Source organism: Phragmites australis, chromosome 13 (assembly GCF_958298935.1).
Source record: "Phragmites australis chromosome 13, lpPhrAust1.1, whole genome shotgun sequence".
NCBI classification, from domain to species: Eukaryota; Viridiplantae; Streptophyta; class Magnoliopsida; order Poales; family Poaceae; genus Phragmites; species Phragmites australis.
This window is the reverse complement of record NC_084933.1, coordinates 21,732,294-21,752,686: the sequence shown is the minus strand read 5'-3', so window position 1 is coordinate 21,752,686 and position 20,393 is coordinate 21,732,294. Positions and strand designations below refer to the sequence as shown.

General features: G+C 45.3%; 2 protein-coding genes across 4 annotated transcripts; both read left to right on the top strand.

Moving 5' to 3' along the window:
- Nucleotides 1–203: 203 nt before the first annotated feature.
- LOC133889354 (CLIP-associated protein-like) lies at nt 204–16,546 on the top strand. Of its 2 annotated transcripts, none has more exons than XM_062329879.1 (21): nt 204–728; nt 1,462–1,617; nt 1,729–1,791; nt 2,233–2,301; nt 2,398–2,560; nt 7,673–7,834; nt 8,478–8,575; nt 8,753–8,827; nt 8,930–8,998; nt 9,085–9,170; nt 9,251–9,368; nt 10,010–10,108; nt 10,211–10,511; nt 11,276–13,110; nt 13,222–13,320; nt 14,625–14,729; nt 14,821–14,895; nt 14,972–15,040; nt 15,139–15,207; nt 15,819–15,920; nt 16,079–16,546. In XM_062329879.1, exons 1-21 carry the CDS (start codon nt 393–395, stop codon nt 16,235–16,237), a joined length of 4,308 nt encoding a protein of 1,435 aa, XP_062185863.1. In that variant the 5' UTR covers nt 204–392; the 3' UTR covers nt 16,238–16,546. The 2 variants fall into 2 exon arrangements, with proteins under 2 accessions (XP_062185863.1, XP_062185862.1); XM_062329878.1 differs by having other exon boundaries at nt 10,211–10,571.
- Nucleotides 16,547–17,392: 846 nt separating this feature from the next.
- On the top strand, nt 17,393–19,055 carry LOC133889355 (protein LOW PSII ACCUMULATION 1, chloroplastic). Of its 2 annotated transcripts, none has more exons than XM_062329880.1 (4): nt 17,393–17,703; nt 17,802–18,419; nt 18,505–18,555; nt 18,641–19,055. In XM_062329880.1, the coding sequence occupies exons 1-4, from the start codon at nt 17,510–17,512 to the stop codon at nt 18,780–18,782; spliced, it is 1,005 nt and encodes a 334-aa protein (XP_062185864.1). In that variant the 5' UTR covers nt 17,393–17,509; the 3' UTR covers nt 18,783–19,055. The 2 variants fall into 2 exon arrangements, with proteins under 2 accessions (XP_062185864.1, XP_062185865.1); XM_062329881.1 differs by having other exon boundaries at nt 17,551–17,698.
- The last annotated feature ends 1,338 nt before the right edge of the window (nt 19,056–20,393 follow it).

Genomic DNA, 20,393 nt, shown 5'->3' with positions numbered 1-20,393 from the left:
ATTTCAGATCCCATCAGCTTAAATTGTGGCTTTTGCGATAAAAAAATACTGTTTAAATATGGCCAAATTTCAGCGCGCCACCAATATTTGATTCAATTCCGCGGCGGGCTCTACTGTTCCAGTCTCCCGGAGTCCAGTTCATACGGAGACTTGCACGGCAAGGCCCCCGACGTGCAAGGATACAAAACGTCAGGGGCCTAAATGCACAAAGCCACCTAAAGCCCCAACCACCCTAGCATCTGGTGTTCGTCTCGCTGTGCGCGCTCGCTCACTCCCCACTCGCCCTCCTTCCTCAGATCCGGCCACTTCCCTCGACTCGCCGCCCGCCCCCGGGCTCGAAACCCTAGCGTCTGCTCCGTGGCGCGGCCGCCGGACCCCGAAGCGCCAAGAGAATGGAGGCGGCGCTGGAGGCGGCGCGCGCCAAGGGCACCAAGGAGCGGCTGGCCGGGTTGGAGCGGCTGCACGAGGCGCTGGACGCGGCGGCGCGGCGGGGGCTGACGGCCACGGAGGTCACGGCGCTGGTGGACACCTGCTTGGATCTGACGCGGGACGCCAACTTCCGCGTCGCGCAGGGCGGGCTCCAGGCGCTCTCCGCCGCAGCCGTGGTCGCCGGCGAGCACTTTAAGATCCACCTCAACGCTCTGGTCCCCGCCGCCGTCGAGCGCCTCGGCGACGGCAAACAGCCCGTCCGTGATGCCGCGCGGCAGCTCCTCATTACCCTGATGGAGGTGAGTTCCCTTCGTCGGTGCTCCCATTATTTTATTATCTCTCCGGGGAAATGTGTGTACTTTGGAAGTTGAAATAAGTTGCGAATTTAAGTTACTCCGTAATAGCTTGAGCAGGATCAGATTGGAGATTGGGGCTTGTTTTGGCTAGTTCGGGTACGGCACTGTAGATGTAGAGCTGCAGAGCTGAGCTGAAGTGAAAATTTCTATCTAGCGAACACTATAGATTGATAGGTGTAACATTTAAGTGGATCAATAGGCTACTTTTTGCAGGAATTGCGTGCTCTTGAGCTCGAGTATTGTTCCGAAGTTGAACTTCCAGGGGTGCGTCTGACTTATTCTTGGGTGAATTTGGTTTTAGCAAAGATAAATTTGGGATTCAAGTAAAGATTTCAGCTGCTTCCCTGTATGCAGTTTGATGTTGGAGCACATAATGATATTCTTTACTGTTTTTACCCTCTACCACTGGATTCTAGAATGTACGTTGAAGCTGTGAATTTTTCATAAAATGTCTCAGTGCTTCAATCTTCGCAATGTAAAAAACTTCTGAATCCTGATGCCCTCTTCTCTTTTGACCAGTCAGTGCTTGATTACAGTGCTAACTGCTAAGTTACCATTATTAAACAATCTTTACTTAGCTACTTTACATCCTATGACTGTGAAGCCAACCATGTTTGACTTGTCCTAAAGTTTTGGATTATTAGCATGCAATATATTTATCTTGTGCAAATCTCAGGTTTCTTCGCCAACAATCATTGTTGAAAGAGCTGGAAGTTATGCATGGACTCATAAGAGTTGGAGGGTGCGGGACGAGTTTGTACGTACTGTGGCAACTGCAATTGGGCTATTTGCTTCTACAGAGATCTCCTTGCAACGAGTTTTGCTTTCACCTGTAAGTCAATACTTTGAGATGGTTGCTGTTTATTCTTTATATTCATAGACCCAAATATTATCTCCTTCTGTGGTCTCTACGTAGATGCCCTAAGATTTTCTGGCTTCGCAGGTTTTGCAATTGATGAATGATTCGAACCAAAGCGTTAGAGAAGCTGCTATCTCTTGTATTGAGGTTAGTTGATTCCATAGTCCATACTATATAGACCTGCTTCAGCTGATGATTTTCTTTTTTATGCTCTGTGTTCAATTGTATGTTCACCATTTCTCTTTTTAATTTTGTCTTGTTTAATTTCTCAATAGTTCCATCCCACTTTTGGAAGCTCGAGAGGCCGAATTATTTCTTACAAGTTATTGTATTTAGACATTGAATGTAGCTCACGCCCCTATCTTTCTTGTTAATTTCTTTTAATCCCTTGTGCACAGTTTCATTTTTTTTATTTCTTCAATGTATTACATATATTCTTTTGTTTAACTAGGTCGCCCCATGTTTTGAAACTGGTGGTAGAACCAGTGGAAACTGGTCACACTGATTAGTTGGGGCATGCACCTGTTGTCTTGGTAGCATAAAGCTATGTGGTAACCGTAATCCTTACATTTTTTTCATTTATTACAGGAGATGTACAAGCACATGGGATCACAGTTTCATGAAGAATTGCAGCGCCATAATCTGCCTTCGTACATGGTACTTTTATTGCTAGAAGTTCCTTACTTTAGATGATTTGTGTGCCCATGTTTATAATTGTCTGCAAAGCTAATTTGTATTGTTTGATGCATGCAGCTAAAAGAAATAAATTCAAGGCTGGATAAAATAGAACCAAAGGTTCGATCATCTGATCCTGTAATGCAGTATAAGGTTGCAGAATCTAGATCAGTTAGTGCTAATCCGAAAAGAGGCAGCCCAAGGACAAAAAGCTCATCAAGGGAAAGTACATTGTTTGGTGGTAATTTATATCTTTTCTATTTAAAATTTTCTCTTTGCACACGAGCATTTGAGTGTATTTTCATCCAACTGTAAGTGCAAGACAGAATATCATTGGTCCATACTTTTTTTCTTGTTTTGTACCTCTTCGGACATTTGCAAATGCCCCTAATGCTTCCAACACATCATGATAATAGGATGAAGTCAGTCATGAAGAGGCTACCTTTTCCAAGCAGCACCAATCAGATAGGCAACCTTGCGTCGCATATCCTGTACTAGCGACTCTTAATTTTGTCGACAAAACTGAATTTCAGTTTCTGAGTTACAATTTTAATATGGTACTCATACTGAAATATGTTTGAACCGCGTAGTTAATGTTATAGATATATTGTGATTTATTGTGCCTGTGTAATACCCTATCTTATAAGGGGTTTTCTGCATATTGCTCACTTGTACATGTATATTTACAGGCTTATGGCTTTTAGGGAATACAAATTGCTATTCCTAACATGATATCGGAGCTAGGTTTTCTTTTGGGACGCAACAACTCGTCCCGATCTAGCCCAACCTAATATTATGACTGACGAGTTTTTAGACCACATAGGTTTGTCTCGATCGATGCTCTAAAAGAAGCATTTGCTCAGTAACCCACCTAATAGTGATTATACAACCTAACCAGCCCTGTTATGCAGGCTAACATGCAATTATATTGTTATATGTAGGGCTGCCTGTTTCCTTGTATAAGGTATAGCTGGCTTGTTTTAGACCATTGATATCAAACCATTGGTATGATCTAGCAATACTCTAGCTGATCATATGTCATGGGTCAGGCCCATGGGGGCCTGTTCGGACGGCTCAGCAGGGAGGTGGCGACAGTTAGGGCTAGGGCTGCCGCTGATCTCCACCGCATGTGGAAGGCGCAGGAGCCCTAGGGCCAGCCGCCGCCGCCACCAAATCGTCGAGATAGTCATCATCAAGTTATCTTCAGATTAGGAAATAAATATCTTTTGAATAGGAATGGTTTATCGGTAGCTAAGGAATATTTTGGATTTAAATTAGGAAGAGATCATAGTTTGCTTGGTAGTTAAGATAGATCCTCTCTATATTACCTTTCACCCTCTCCACTCACAGGTACTGTTCACCGGCGTGAACAGTACCAGCACCACCAACATTGCCACACGCCACCTCCTTTCCCTCCTCCTTGCAGCTGACCACTCTGGGATGCAAGAAGGCCATCCAACCCCTCCCTACGACCTCCTTCAACTACGATCTTCGTTGTCCTTACTCTACAAATAAGCGCCCACTATATCTGGTATTAGAGACCATGGGTTCTCGCAGTGCTGGTAATCAGGATTTCAACAAGTTTGTGACGGAAGCACTCACGGGGGTTTTGAAAGGATCTCCACGACTTGACATCCATGATAAAAAACTTGCAGCTCCACATGGAACGCCAAGAGGAGTGCAACACCTTTGCGGCACGCGAGGCTGCCACTCAACAGGAGGCCGAGGCCGCACGCACGGCAGCAGCCAGACGTGCTGCCTGTGCGTCTATGGCCGCCTCCTTGGGGGTGCCCGACGACAGCTCTTCCGCGGACATGATCGACACCATCCTCCCTGGCTTGTCCACGCCCATCGTTTCACCGTCATCTAGGATGTCTATCCCGACTTCTTCCTCCACTACGACACTTGATGGACAACCACCCCGCTATGGCTTCATGGTACCTAAGTACCACAAGTTGTTCCCCACCTTTGATGGCAAGGACGACCTACTCCCATGGCTCAATAGGTGTGAGCGCTTCTTCGTCGAGCAATACACTCCGGATGTGGAGAGGGTTTGGCTGGCCTCTTACCACATGATAGGCATCGCGCAGTAGTGGTACATGCGCCTGCCCAAGGACCACGACCCTCTCACATGGGAATCTTTCTCTCGCCTCGTTAACATCCGTTTTGGCCCTCTGACACTCCATAATCTGTTGGGAGAGCTTGCTGCCCTGCGGAAGACAGGTTTCATAGATGAGTACACGGAGAAGTTCCTTGCGCTTGTTGCTCGCGATGGGAACTTGGATGTAATGCAACAGGTAAACATCTATACTGCAGGATTGACGTAGCCCAAGGACATGGAGGAGGCCATGAGCTTGGCACATGCCTATGAGAGGCGTGCCCATGTCATGGCTGAAACCGAGCAGCATTAGATGACATCCAAGTTCGCTGCCCGTCCATCTTCTTCACGCTTTACACCCTCGGCGGCCATGGCTGTGGGAACGACGATGACTGAAGGTACCCCTGGGGGGTGGTGCCTCGCTTGATGTGCCCCAAGCTGGAGGTGCCAACCCTAGGGTCTTCAAGAAGCTCACATCGGAGGAGATGGCGGAGCGCCGCCGACTCAACCTGTGCTTCAGCTGCAACGAGCAGTTCTCCTAGGGGCACAAGTGCAACCACTTGTTCCTCCTGGAACTCTTCGACAGCGATACGGACGCAGAGGACGAGGGTGCGGTGTCCCTCATGATGATGAGGGGCGATCAGGAGGATCGTCTCCCCTGTGGCCGCACTGTGCGGCTCTTGGCAGCCTTACATGAGGACGGACTCCGCATTCTTGTAGATACTAGCGCGATACACAACAAATCGACGAGTCCCTCGCACTTCGACTAGGGCTGCCACTGCGCCGTATTCAGATGTGGATTACTATCGGCACTGGTGATCGCATCATCAGTTGTGGCCTCTGCCTCTAGGGGTGAAAACGAGACAGATATTTCTTGACTATTCACCGTCCGAAGGGGTTTGAAGCAAATATGGGATAACCGATATCAGTGTTTGACACTATCCGTCCTTATCCGATCTGATATCCAAAGTATTCGAATTTTAGGTGTTATGAGAAAACATATTGTGATTTCACTTAAAAACATGATAATATATAGGTAGATTGTCACACATCTGTAGACAGATAATACTGAATGCTCTTATTTTCGCATCTCACTGATCACTCTCTTCCTATGCTCACTTTGATTGCACCTCTATACTGTTTAATGTGATGTGTGAGGATGCAAATGAAGTAAAAAATTTCTATCTATCCGACTCCGACACTGTTCGACAGTGTTCAACACTATCCGTCCGTATCCGATTCGATTTCATCCCTATCTGTCGTGACCTACCGTTTGTCATTGAGCGAGAGATCTTCTCCATCGACGGCTACACCTTCCCTTTGATGAGCGACAACGACATCATCCTGGGGACTCCATGGCTTTGCAGCCTGGGTCCTATCCTTTGGGACTTCGCTCGCTTGGAGATGAGTTTCCGTTGCGGCAACCGGATTGTCTGTTTCCTCGGCATCGACACTACTTCACCTCCACCTCCTCAGGCGCCATTCTGGGCGGCGCCTGTCCATGCACTATAGTCGCCAACATCTGTGCTAGCCTTGCTTGCTTCCTTCTCGGCACCATCGGGTGGCTGCACGGGCTCGTTCTCCAGACTGGGCGGCAATCGTACTTCAGCAACAACCATGGAGGTTCTCTCACATCACTGGGGCCTTCTCGATGATGTCTATCGCACGGTCCGGGCCGACCTGGAGCTAGCCGACCTCAGGGCACGCATATGATAGAAGGAGGCCGCACCAGCTTGGGTAGTAGTCGACGATATCATCTTGTTTGACCATTGCCTCTACATGCCTATTTTGTCATCACTTCTTCACCACCTTGTACATGCTCTCCTTGACTTGGGTGATGAGGTCCTCGTTCGTCACTTAGCTATGGGGGTTCATATGCCTTCTTCTGTGGGCGCCCATTGTGTTTTTTCAAAGTCCGTCTTGCTTCTTCAGGAGATGCCTCATTCTTCCGTGCGTAGACTTAATTTTTTCTGATCATACTGGTTGTGAGTTTATCACCACTGCCCAAGTCGTTTATGGGGTTTGCAGTTCTTCTGGCATCCTGGCTCTTGCACCACTCGGAGATGTTTACACTCGACTGCTGTTTGGTCATTGCATTGACTGGACTATCAGCCGCTTGACTCCGATAGACACGTTCCTCTTCGTCTTGGACGTGACTCTATTGCCCAATGCCGCTCTCCGTCACCAGTTCTTCGATTCTCCTCCACCGGCAAGCGAGCTCTACCGCCATGTGGGCATCTGGCGAGCTCTTCGTGGCTACATCGGCAATGTGTCATATGAGTTCACCTTGTTCATCGACCACACCATCCGCAACCTCACTAATGCACAAGTGTTGGGCAAATTGCGCTCCAGGGTGTGGGTTCGAGACAACTCTTCATCACCACGCCAGGACATGAAAGGCTGGAGCATGGACGTCTAGTGCGAGGACGCGCTGGAAATCAATGGCGGAGGAGATGTCATGGGTCAGGCCATGGGGGCCTATTCGGCCGGCCTAGCAGGGAGGTGGCGACAGCCAGCACCAGGGCCAGGGCTAGCCTTTGGAAATTAAGAAAGAAGAGATTGCATCTCTTATCTTTCACCCTCTCCACTCACAGGTATTGTTCACCGGCGTGAACAGTACCAGTACCACCAGCACTGCCGCACGCTACCTCCTCTCCCTCCTTGCAGCTGGCCACTTTGGGGCACAAGAAGGCCATCCAACCCCGCCCTACGACTTCCTTCAACTATGATCTCTGCTGTCCTCCCTCTACAAATAAGCGCCCACTGCATCAAAACTCATAAAACACACCCTAAAAAAATCCGAAAAGGCCACAGTGTTCTTCACTGTTATGATATTTTGCAATTTCTTCCAGGATATATCCTAGATTCTTAATTTGGCAACATAGTACATGCATGTTACTCCATATGGAATCATGTTGAGAAATAATCCTTGTAAGACGTTTCTTGCCAAAGGGGATGGGGGTTTATGGTTGAGGGCTTTAATGTCCTTTGTTCGGTTAGTGAACATGGGAACAATATCTTCTTATAACCAGGAGTTCCCTAGTAGAGCTGGCTTTGCTGGAACTTTATGGAGTACACATCCTATCACAAAATATTGATATTTTCTTAGCAATTAGTGGTTTTCTGGTTAATAATTGATCTGTTTTATTCTGTATCTCAAGTTATGGCTGGTCAGTTGGTGTGTGTTTTCTGATAGTTACACCCTACCACACATACAACATGCTTCTCACGTGCAATTTATTGTGTCATTTACAGGTGACACCGATATAACAGAAAAACCAGTGGAACCAGTGAAAGTTCATTCCGAGAAAGAATTACTTCGGGAGTTTGAGAAGATTGCAGCTACCCTTGTTCCAGAAAAGGATTGGTCTTTACGTATTGCTGCCATGCAAAGGATTGAAGCCCTGGTCTATGGAGGTTGATTTTGTGCATCTATATCATTATTTCCTAAATAATGCTTTATCCAGTTTTGCTAGGCCATAATTACCTCTATGGAGAAGATTTCGCAGTATGTCTTGGCTGCAAAGTTTAGAAAATGTTTATATGGCCAGAAAAGGGAGCCCCATTGCTAGGCAGTCTAGAATGGAAAGTGCAGCAACATTTTCCTTCTATTTCTTTACAACAATATGTGTCCTGATTGATTTCAAGCACTTAGAAATGGGAATTCCATCTTTAGAATCAATGAGATATCCTTCACTCAGTAAACATCCTTTGTGTAGTAATATTGGTGAAGAAAAGATCTATTCATACTTCCTAGTGTAACTTGCATTTTTGAGGATGTAACTGAAATCCCCCCACCCCCCCCCCCCCAAAAAAAAGAGACGTAACCCAAGTTTAAGCTTAATATTGTGAAAAGGCCTTCTCTGCTTGATTTAAAATTGGAAAAATAAAGTATCACCGCCCATTTACAACATGTAATGAAGCTGGGGAAATTTGTAACTCTGAAGTCTGAACCTTCACCATTGAGAGCAACACTCTATCATTGCTAATATGATTTTGTATGCTTAGTTTTAATACTCAAGGTTTTTTTTTTTAAATTCTGTTTTGTGCCTTTTGTCAGGTGCTATTGATTGCCCATCATTTCTTGTGCTGTTGAAGCAACTGGTTCAACCATTGTCCACTCAGCTGTCTGATCGACGTTCTAGCATTGTAAAACAGGTATTATTCTTTTCCCAATTATCCTTCTTTTATTAAAGAATTGCTTTTGAAGCCCCCCCCCCTCCCTTCAAAATCTGCTCCTTTGCCCCTATTTTGTTGTCCAAGATGAATTAAATACTTGATATGTTAGATTTCGTCAATATGTAAACTTCTTCACTCTTTTTTTTTTATGCCCAGGCATGTCATCTACTTAATATACTATCCAAAGAACTCCTTGGTGACTTTGAGCCATGTGCTGAAATATTCATCCCGGTAATTGCATGTCCAGTTTTCTGTCTTTTGTTTGAAAAAAGGCAGTTTTTTATCCTTCCATATACTTCTTAAATAAACCTAACATGTTTGTGAATTTTTCAGATGCTTTTTAAGCTTGTTGTCATAACTGTGCTTGTAATCGCGGAATCTGCGGACACATGTATAAAAACTGTGAGTTATTTATATGTCTGTCCATATATTTGTACTTCATGGCTGTGATTTATTTCATCTCTTTGCTAATATGGAATATCTTGCAGATCCTACGGAACTGCAAGGTTGCACGAATTCTACCTCGCATAGCTGATACAGCAAAGAATGACCGAAGTGCAATCCTTCGTGCAAGGTACCTGTGCTTGACTGTTTTCACATTGTCCAGTGTCCGTGTGTCTTCAAGGTACTCAAGTTTACTTGCCACTATACCAGGTGCTGTGAGTATGCACTTCTAATATTGGAGTATTGGGCGGATGCCCCAGAAATACAACGTTCAGCTGATTTATACGAAGATATGATAAAATGCTGTGTGGCAGATGCGATGAGTGAGGTAGGATCAGGTTTCTGGCCTTTGTTGCATATCATGGCTTGTTCATTTTCTCACTAAAACTGAATCATTTATCTGAAAATGAATTATTCAATGCTTCCCTCTACGTTTGCACGCCTGCCTGATCTTTCATTGTATGCTGTCCTGGTTTGCACTTTGCCTGGTGCCTGCAGATATGCTTACGAAATCCATTCAGAAATAATTTAGTTTGCTTGGCATGCAAAGAACAATGCATATTGATTTCTGTTCACAATGTGAAATATAGAAATGCAGTGATCAAATGCCCAGAACCCAGTTCAAAAATTAACATGTGCACTCGTGCGCCCTCACACACATGTGTACACGATTCCTTCCGTCCTGTTTGACCAGACTGGCCATGCCAGCCTTGCATGCTACAAAAAAAGGTTGTGGGGGAGAATAATGTGGCAAACAGCAGTTCCCTATTCCAAGTCCATACTATATTGTTAAAGAATGCTGTTAAACCTTTTTATTGTTTAATGGAGGATGTTCTTGTTCAATATACATATATTTTTTTTGTTCTCTGTGCTACTGATCTTGTGGAAGCACACATTCTTTGGGATCAATGATTCAGTTTGTATTTTTTTGGATCATTCCTGTGTTTCATGGTGTTTTCACAACTCTAGGTCCGCGCAACTGCAAGAACTTGCTATAGAATGTTTTTGAAGACATGGCCTGAGCGCTCACGGCGGCTTTTTATGTCATTCGATCCTGCTATACAGAGGGTATGCCATTCCACTCTTCGTTCTGTGCTCTTCCCCTCTTAGGTTCCTTTTTCATGGAAATATGCACTTGCATTGCTTTGTCTGATTGGGGAATTAATGCAGATAATAAATGATGAAGATGGTGGTGTGCACAAAAGGTATGCTTCTCCCTCGTTGCGTGATAGGGTTGTGCAGCCTTCTCGTGCTTCATCTCATGCAAGCGGTACACATATGCCTGGATATGGCACTTCAGCTATTGTTGCAATGGACAAGAGTGCAGCTATTTCTTCAGATTCATCTTTTTCATCAAACAGTCTTCGCTTATCACAGTCAAAGACAATTGGCAGAAGTTCTGAAAGAAGCTTGGAGAGTGTGCTGAACTCCAGCAAAGAAAAAGTTTCTGCCATTGAAAGTTTGCTGAAAGGTATCAGCATATCGGATAGGCAAAATTTCTCTGCTGCACGCTCAACAAACTTTGATCTTGGTATTCTTTAAACTGCTTAGTTGAAAACTGCTTTTAAGAAATTGAATTACTCTTTTTATGATATACTCCGTCCACTGCAAATTATAAGGTCTATTCTCAGTAGTACAAGGATTTTAGAAACGGGGTTATGAAACAAAGAGAAAGAGAAGATAAAATGACTATGCTACCCTATTTGAATACGTTAGAATTAGGAGAGAGAATAGTTAAATGAGAGCATTACTTATAAATGAGGGAGAGAGAAGACATGATAAATAAGGGCGAAATAGGAGAAAACATCAATAAATTTGCATTCACACCTTATATTATACTCCCTCCGATCCCAAATATAAGCCATTTAGGTTTGTCCTAAATCAAACTTTTTTTTATCTTTGATCATCAATGGCTAAAAAAACACATAGATTGACAACATAAGTTTGATGTTACTAGATTAATCATGAAAAATATATTCATAATATACTACTCTTTCTATTTGAAGTAATGTAGTTTTGTAGATATTATTAATCAAAGTGCCATATTGGAGACCGTGCCAATGTCCTAATTGACTTATATTTGGGATCGGAGGGAGTATGCAAGAAGATGAGAATTATACTCCTTTGAAAAAGAAATGGAGGGAGCATTTTCTAGACATTGCCTGACAATTGTTTTTGATTTCCAATCATCCTATTGGAATTTCAGTTTCTTATTTACTTTTAATCCTAGTGCAGGAGTTGATCCTCCATCCTCTCGTGATCCTCCTGTGCCGCTTGCAGCACCAGCTTCAAATCTTCTCTCCTTGCAGAACTCAGCACTGTTGGATTCATCCCTTCCTACCATCACAGGTGCTACTTCACGAAATGGAGGTTCCCGCTTATTGGATACAATGACAACACAGTTGGCCACCAAAGAGCGATCAAGATCACCATATTTGAGTAATATATCGTCCGAGTCCATGTCTGGCTTATCTCTGCCTTACTTTAGAAGATCTTCAGAGAGGCTTCAAGAAGGAGGCCGCATGGACGAAAGTAATGATATCCGCTCAACTAGGCGAATCCCACAAATGCACATGGAGAAAAACTATGTTGATATGCCTTATAGGGATGCCACCCACAGAGATTCACATAATAACCATGTCCCGAATTTCCAGAGACCTCTCCTAAGGAAGCAAGTAATGTCAAGGGCTTCTGCAAGTGGCAGGCACAGCTTTGATGATAGCCATGTACCGTTGGGTGATGTGTCTGGCTATGCAGATTCTCTAGTTTCTCTAAATGATGCACTTTCTGAGGGTCTCAGCCCTAGTTCAGACTGGGTAGCAAGAGTTTCAGCTTTTGATTTTATTCGGAATTTACTGCAACAAGGCCAGAAAGGTATTCAAGAAATAACTCAAAATTTTGAAAAGGTCATGAAGCTTTTTTTCCGTCATTTGGATGATCCTCATCATAAGGTTGCACAGGCAGCTTTCTCTACACTTGCAGAGATTATTCCAGCTTGCAAGAAGCCATTTGAAAGTTACGTCGAAAGAATTTTGCCATATGTATTTTCCCGGCTTATTGATCCAAAGGAGTTGGTGAAAAAGCCATGCTCCTCAACCTTGGAGATTGTTGGTCGAACATATGCTATTGATATGTTGCTACCTGCGCTAGTACGCTCATTAGATGAACAGAGGTCCCCAAAGGCAAAATTGGCTGTTATTGAGTTTGCAAATAAATCATTCAGCAAGTACACTGTAGATTCTGATGGTTATAGTAACAGCGGCTTCCTTAAACTATGGCTTTCGAAATTGGCACCCTTAGTAAATGAAAAGAACGCTAAATTGAAGGAGGCATCTATAAATGGTATCATATCTGTTTATTCTCACTTTGATTCAACAGCTGTGCTAAATTTTATTCTGAGTTTATCAGTTGAAGATCAAAACCTAGTGAGGAGAGCCCTAAAGCAGTACACCCCACGTATTGAGGTTGATCTAGTGAACTACTTGCAGAGCAAGAAAGAGCGTCCACGCCCTAAATCTTTTGACCAGGCAGATTTTGGAACTTCTTCAGATGATGGCTATGCACTGACATCCAAGAAGAGCTATCATTTTGGGCGGTATTCTTCTAGTTCCCTTGATGCTGAAGGTGGAAAGAAGATGGGTGCAACACAGGAATCAACGCTGCATAATGTCTCTATAGGTAGAACAACTTCTGATATGAGCATAGATCATGCTATTCAAAGCTTGGAACCCTCCACAGGAAATGAAGTTCTTTTAACTAGAAGTAGAGAATCAAAGAACAGTAGTAGCTCAGTTGTGGAAGCTGCACGTTCTTGGACAAACTATCCTGAAAAATCTGATGTCTCCTTGGATGTTGAACCTGCTACTGGTACTCCTCGGGTAGACTTCAGCCGGCTTCTCACTTCTGACAGGCATAATACTGTTGGTTCAACCACTGGAGAAAGTGTTCAAGAGGGAGATACGATTGTGAGTCTTAGTTCTATAAAGACCAGCCTACATACTGACAATAGTTCTATAAAGGCCAGCCTACATACTGACAACGGGCTGAGCATACCACAACTTCTTCATCAGGTACCAATGGAAAAATCCTTTTGCTGTCAGTCCATCACTGGCCTGGGACTGTTTCTCTTCGTACCTAAAATCTGTGTCAATTATTGTAACTTACTAATCTCAACTTTTTAGATAAGCAATGATACTGAAGTTTCAAGCTTGGAAAAGCGGGAAGCATTGCAACAGTTGGTTAATGCTTCCCTTGATAACAACAACTCCATTTGGGCAAAGGTTTGCAACCTGATTATCTTACACAAAATGATCCTTATGTTAACCCTTGGTTTTCTGAGTTTGTTCTCCTGAACCATCTACTGTTTAAGTTCATGATGAAATCTTTAAACCTTTTTTATGAGAACAGAAGGGGAGGACCCTACCGAATATGACATAACCGTTAAAACCTTTTCACCGTTTTATGTAGCTTGGATATCTAAAGGCTGTGTTTACTTATAAAATTGAGTTTTTCTTTTGAAAATTTATTTGATGTAAAAGTAATTGGGTTTAGGTGAGCAGATTTGGTTTATATCTATACTGACCTTCTGATTCTGTTGTACAAGCTGATCTGTTCAATACCCCAATCGCTTTTTTTTAATGGAGTTTGGTCTCTTGTCCAAATCCACAACTTCCCTTTTCTTCAAACAGAAACAAAGAAACCTCCATCATAGCTCCACGCTTGGACCTCCATGCGAAGCTTCCTTATCAAGCAACAGATAGCTCAGCAATGGCTGAGACATCGCACACAGATTGATTACTGAGTATTAATTGGAATGACTTATTTAGGGAGGGTGGTAGAAAGAGAGGATGGAAAATAGTAATATGGGTATGAAGGAACGGTGTGGTTGCCCATCTGAAGTCATCCTACTCGAATTGGTGTAGGATGGGGCTCTGGGATCATGGGATATCGCCTGTATTAAAAGCGAAAAGGGATTTGCCATGCTATTCCAGAGTGCCCCATTATATGCATCATGTCATGCTATTATAGCACCTGATGGTCGAAAGTTGATACTTCACTGGTTCATGAGTGACTGTTGCTGCAGTCTCTGGATCTTGGCAGCTCGTACCGCTACCATGGACCAAGATTGTCGATGAACCTTGGTCACTTCTGGACCTTGTAGGAGTTTTGCAGGCCCCTTCCGATCTCCAATGGACCTTACCATATGTAGCAGGACCTCGGCCGAGCTCTACTGAGAGGCTGAACCTGGAAGCTAAAGTGCCTCATCTTGAAAGAAATTGTGCTCCAGTGGGACCTGAATGAGGAAAAGTGAATGACAGGGTTTTATTTGAACTATCTTTAATAGTTTCTCCCCAGATGCACGTGCGAATCCCACGAGAGGATATTATGTTACTTTTCCTACTTGTGTTTATCCTTTTCCATTTTCCCTTTTCTCTTTGTCTAGCTGTGTGAGCTAACTATTTTATGACCACCTGTGGTAGTAGAGGTGTTGAATTACATAGCTTAAGTACAAAGTAAGACAAACATGGAACATATCAATCTATATTATTTGCAGTCTAATGCCAACATTTCAATCATTCAACAGTACTTCAATCAAATCTTAACGGCTGTGCTTGAGGTACTGGATGTCTCTGATTCATCCACGAGGGAGCTTGCTTTATCTTTAATTGCTGAGATGCTCAACAATCAGGTCTGATTTTCACCGTTTGTGCACATGAACAAGATTAGGTTAACTGATTGACACTCCTTTTTTTTTTGTTACTAACAATTATTTCTCCCAGAAAGATGCCATTGAAGACTCTATCGAAATTGTTCTAGAAAAACTCCTGCATGTGACTAAAGATGTGGTGGTGAAGGTATTACTTTCATTTTTCCCATTGTAACCCGTAAACTTGATCATTTTGTGTTAAAATATTCTTTGTTGCTGTGCAGATTTCAAATGAGGCAAACCGATGCTTAAATATTCTGCTTGGAAAATATGATCCTTCCAGATGTCTTGCTGTATGTACAAATATTCTCTTATGTATTATTGCTACTTCCCTTTCTAGTTAGTGCAATTTACTATGCTTTGATTTCAATGGTCTTTGGTTCTAATGCAGGTTATAGTACCTCTATTGGTCAGTGATGATGAGAAGATACTTGTCGTGTGTATCAACTGTTTGACAAAGGTATTTCATATATGCAGTTCCTTCTTGTTACTGTCTGAGCATTTCCCACTAATTTTGAAATGGCATAACATATATTACTGTCTGAGAATTCAATTCGGAGTTTTGAGGTGACAATGCCGCTTAGTTTAAATGGACCCAACATTGTCCTACCAGCTATCTTTGCTGCACCAGAATGAATATATTATTACCCTTATTCCATTAGGCTCCCTAGTTGTGCCCGTGTTTTTCTTCCCAGTTCCATAATCCTACTGTGTCCTTTGCTCGCAAGCTTTTGTCAGTATTAGCGTTAAACTAACAACAACCAATCTGAATGTTTAAATACTCAACCTCACAGTCTTCTGAACTTTAGTTACATCGTGTTTCAATTTCTTTGACTTGTGATTTGAGTATATATGACACTCATTTGGGTACGTGTCACATCTACTGGTTGGAGGCAAGTGTGACAAATCATGTTAGTTGAAAATCAATCCAGTGGAAGGAATCATGGGTATCAAAATTTACTTAAAATTCGATGTGTTAGTGTTAGAGTAGCTCTGGCTTATCAGAAAGTAGTAACTAAACACATCTATACAAACATTGTTGATGGTTGTTTTCTTCTGATAATCGTGCAGCTTGTTGGGTGCCTTTCTCAAGAGGAACTGATTGATCAATTGCCTACATTCTTGCCAGCACTATTTGATGCTTTTAATAACCAAAGTCCAGATGTTCGAAAGGTGAGTACAATCGAGGTTCTTGATAAGATGATGTTTTTCCCTTGCTTATCATGTACTTGACCTTTCAATTGCTTACTGGCATTTTCATCTACCTCGAATCAATTCCTAATCCATTGCTCCAGCGATTCATATCTGATCATTTGAAAATTTTATTTTAGACTGTTGTGTTCTGCTTGGTGGATATCTATATCATTCTTGGGAAAGCATTCGCTCCATACTTGGAAGGGCTTAGCAGCACGCAGTTGCGCCTAGTAACTATCTACGCTAACCGGATTTCACAGGCAAGGTCTGGTAAACCAATTGGCTCAAACCAATGAGATGTAACATTGTTATTATTTGTGATCTAGCGCTTTGGTAGGCTGATTATTTTTTCCCCAGTTGTTTGTGTATGTGTATAGTATAAACATGTGCATCCCCTGTATAGGGAGATCCTGGCTTTTGATCCGTGTGATTATGTATCCCCCCCCCCACCCCCCGGGGTTTTCTTCGTTAGCTTGTGGAGGGTGTTTTGATTTTCGGCTTCATTTGTACTACCTAGTACATACACTGTACAAAGAAAGGGAAGTGTAGCTTCATGGAGAATCTTTGTGGAAGTAATTTTTGGCCCATTTTCCTTGGCTAAATTATGGTGTGCCGGTCCGTTCTGATGAAATCTTATTGTGCAGCCGTCAGCTTGATTGTTATAGTTCTTGATGTTGCCTGCCTGTCAGGTGTGGAAGCAGGCGTTCATCACAGCATGGTTTTCTGTATTTTCAGTGTAAGCATTGAGATGAACTGTTGGACTCATGTAAAATTTACCCATTGTATAAGAGACCTCTGGCAGCTAGTGTGCGACTGGGTGATATGAGACAATTTTAGGCAGCAACGTCAAGTGATTTTTCCCTTGCTTTGTCCTCTGCAAGCTCTGCCATGTACCTTTGACCGCCCGGTGTACGAGCTCAAGGCCAATGACACAGGCCCCGTCCTGGGCTCCTGCCTCCTGGCGACAAGCTCGTGCACGGGGCGTGGGCCGTCTTCAGGCGCGATGGCAACGACGCGCTGCGTGGGCAGGTCCTGGCGTCTTTGGGTCAGGTCCCGGTACTCCCGGTCGTCGTTCAAGTGGCGCTGTCGGACCGCCGCGCTCGGGTACCGCCCGGCGACGAGGTGGTTCATGTCCGTTCGTCGTCGACGCTCGCGGGAAGCGTCACCCACCTAATCATCTTAGACTGCTGACGATTTGACGACTTGACGAAGTTGAGTACCTGATCTTAAAACGCTTATCATCTACCAGTCCCCGGACTCCAATAGGTTACTGGACTGAAAAAACTAATCGCATTTCAGCAAAGCAGCCTGAGATTTAGCCCGTGGTACAACCGTACAAGTGCAGAAGAGTGGATGCGGCTGCGTAAGGCCACGGCTGAGCCTCTCCCTGCCTCCTCGCTGTTGCGATTGCCGCCACAAATCAAGTGACGGTTAGAAAAAGAAATCCTAACACCCGTAGCGCGCGAGCAGTCAGCCAGACGCGGACCAGACGCTCTGGTAGTCTGGTCAGCACTGCACTCTGCAGACTGCAGGCAGGCAGGTAAGCAAACCAAGCCTGCTGTCCCGAGATGGCGGCGACCCTTCCATCCCCGTCCACCGTCTCCGTCCCCTGCGCCCTCCGCGCTCCTGTCCTCTTCTTGCGGCCGATCTCTCGGAACCCATTGCTCTCGCTCTCCTATAACAGAGCATGCTGCGGCGGGGTCCGATGCTCCGCCGTAAACAAGCCCTCTCCTTCTCCATCCACTCCGGACAGCGAGGTAAGGTAGCCACCCCCTCTCCTTCTTTCCGCTTTGTACCGAGCAATTCTTGGCTCTGGAGTCGCCGTCATCCGGGAGACTGGGTATTTCTTGCACGTTGCAGCTCCATGGCGAAGATAAGGAGTGAGGTCCTGTCCCCGTTCCGGTCGGTGCGGATGTTCTTCTACCTCGCGTTCATGGCCAGCGGCGCGCTCGGGGGCCTCATCGCGCTCACGCAACTCCTACCCGCGCTGGCGAACCCCGCGAGGGCCGTCGGCGCCGCCGAGACCCTCAAGGGCCTGGGCATCGACGTCGGCGCGGTCTCGCTCTTCGCGTTCCTCTACTCGCGCGAGAGCAAGGCCAAGGACGCCCAGGTGGCCAGGCTCGCGCGGGAGGAGCGCCTGTCCAGGCTCAAGCTCCGCGTCGGCGCTGGGGACGGGGAGAGCGGCGGCGGCAGGCCGTTCCAGCTCAGCGAGCTTAGGGGCACCGCGCGGCTCGTCATCGTCGCCGGCCCTGCCGAGTTCGTCGCCGAGTCGTTCCGCAGGAGCCAGCCGTTCCTGAGGGAGCTCGCGGAGAGGGCCGTGCTGGCGGTGCCCTTCGCCACGGACGGGAACACGCTGGAGCTCCGTTTCGACGAGGGTGAGCGGGAGGAGAAGGACGGCGACGACAAAGACGACATCGTTGCCAAGAAGAGCAGGAGGCTCTGGCAGCTCACGCCGGTGTACACAGCTGAATGGGCACAGTACGAACGAAACACGCTGAGCTTACCACAGCCACATCCATAACCTTAGCCTCGCGTTGAATGCCACTTCGTGTACATGATGCAGGTGGTTAGACGATCAGAAGAAGCTGGCCGGCGTGCCACCTGATTCCCCCGTGTGAGCACCACAAAACTCGCATGATTCTGCACACTTTTATTGAACAATGAACATGCTTTCTGAACATTTTACTCTCGTGCTGTAGGTACCTCTCGCTCCGGATGGACGGGCGAGTCCGCGGCAGCGGCGTCGGCTACCCGCCGTGGCAAGCCTTCGTGGCGCAGCTACCGCCGGTGAAAGGCATGTGGTCAGGCCTTTTTGACGGGATGGACGGCAGGGTGCTATAGGCAAACGGGTGGCCAGATTTGAGGAGCACGGCCGCTTCGCTGCGACAAGTTTAGCTAGCTCTGCAGATGAAAGGGCAATTATCCATCACTTTTTTCGCTTGACCAGTGTTTATAAGGATGTTTACTTGTTCATAAGGATTGAGATGTGAGACGATATTAGTAGCATGGGTGACGGTGTGAAAATACAAACAGACATCGGGTGCGTACTGTTCGTTATATACTGGACCCACAAGCGTTGGGGTAAATCAGAAATGGCATAACCATTTGGATTCATTTGGAGATACATGATCAATTTGTGAGCAATTTTCATCCCTGCTTGGTTTTCTGGCTCAAAATGCAGTTCAGAGTAGTGCAACATTTTGGCCGTTTTGTTTCTTTTCCAAGACGATCGTCCCAACTCCAGACTAATACTCAAGACACTTGCACTCGTTTTTGCACCCAACCACACATCCAGAACAGTTGCACGATCGAGAACCAATCCTTTGCTTGCATGATTAGTGGAGGGGGTTATACTCTCTATCCACGGGATCAAATCTCAGGTTTGCTGAAAAAGCCAGAGGAAGTGGGAAGGTTTTCACACTTTAGTGGCGACGCAAGTGGCGATTCGTGCGGCCTCCCTGGCGCTTGCCGCGAGGCCATGGACTTCTCGCCAAAGGTCGAGCTTAGGGGAGGTCTGTAGACGCCTTCCCATGCTGCCTCACCTGTGGCTGATGACCAGTGATCTAGGCCATATCATACCGCAAGACATTGTTTTTCCTCACCAATACTAAGAACCAATCGAAGAGGAATGGATCCACCTCTTGACCCCATTGGGGGGGGGGGGACTGAGGGGAGCTCGATTGGCTTGAACAAGGAGAAGGGACTACGTGGAGGAACCTCGCCGGTGAGCATGCCGACGTCCGGGACTCCCATCGCCATGGACAACGATTCCCATAGCATAGCAGTGGCTCCGAAATCTGCCCGACCACAAGATGCGGAAGGGCAACCTACGGATGGAGTGATGGTTCATCACCATATTTACTCATCTAGCTCAGTTGAGGATGAGATTTTAAAGAGGTTGAGAGAGTGCTCGACCTCGGTGTCGATAAAACCAAAATGGAAATTCGAGGAGGAGCATCTACAATTGGCGATGGAAATTAAGGAACAAATTTTTCTTCCCTCGCCAATTTCATGTGAGTTCGCTGATTTAGAGTCCGCGGTATGGGATTTGGAAGAAGCCATGTGTAAAATCCCAAGTCAGATTGGTCTAAGGGTGGAGATGGAGAAGGATTGGCCGCTGGCGACTAGAGTGGCACTAACTGCGGCGGGAACGAAGAGGGAGACAACTTGGGGTATGGTGTAGCGAAAATGATCCTATTAGATCATGATCGTGGTTTTTGTTGATTAATGACAATATAGTCAATGAGACTAACATGTTTGTCAAGAATATATGTTGCTAGGTCTCATGGATGCAATATATTACGAAGTCACCATAGCCGGAACAAAATTTAGTTGAATTAGAGAAGTTTCAGGAGATTTGTTCTCACCGGATGGTCCGGTGTACTAAAGGCTATAATCACTGGAGTATTCTCAGCAGAGGAGAAAGAAGGCACTGGATAGTCCGGTGTTAAG

What these genes read in the sequence shown, in the direction of transcription:
- LOC133889355 (XM_062329880.1), top strand. Translation starts at nt 17,510, where the DNA reads ATGGCGGCGACCCTTCCATCCCCGTCCACCGTCTCCGTCCCCTGCGCC. An exon ending in ACTCCGGACAGCGAGGTAAG is followed by an intron (nt 17,704 to 17,801) that starts GTAGCCACCCCC and finishes TGCACGTTGCAG; the next exon opens with CTCCATGGCGAAGATAAGGA. An exon ending in TACACAGCTGAATGGGCACA is followed by an intron (nt 18,420 to 18,504) that starts GTACGAACGAAA and finishes TACATGATGCAG; the next exon opens with GTGGTTAGACGATCAGAAGA.
- LOC133889354 (XM_062329878.1), top strand. Translation starts at nt 393, where the DNA reads ATGGAGGCGGCGCTGGAGGCGGCGCGCGCCAAGGGCACCAAGGAGCGG. An exon ending in AGTGCAATCCTTCGTGCAAG is followed by an intron (nt 9,171 to 9,250) that starts GTACCTGTGCTT and finishes CCACTATACCAG; the next exon opens with GTGCTGTGAGTATGCACTTC. An exon ending in TGGCAGATGCGATGAGTGAG is followed by an intron (nt 9,369 to 10,009) that starts GTAGGATCAGGT and finishes TCACAACTCTAG; the next exon opens with GTCCGCGCAACTGCAAGAAC.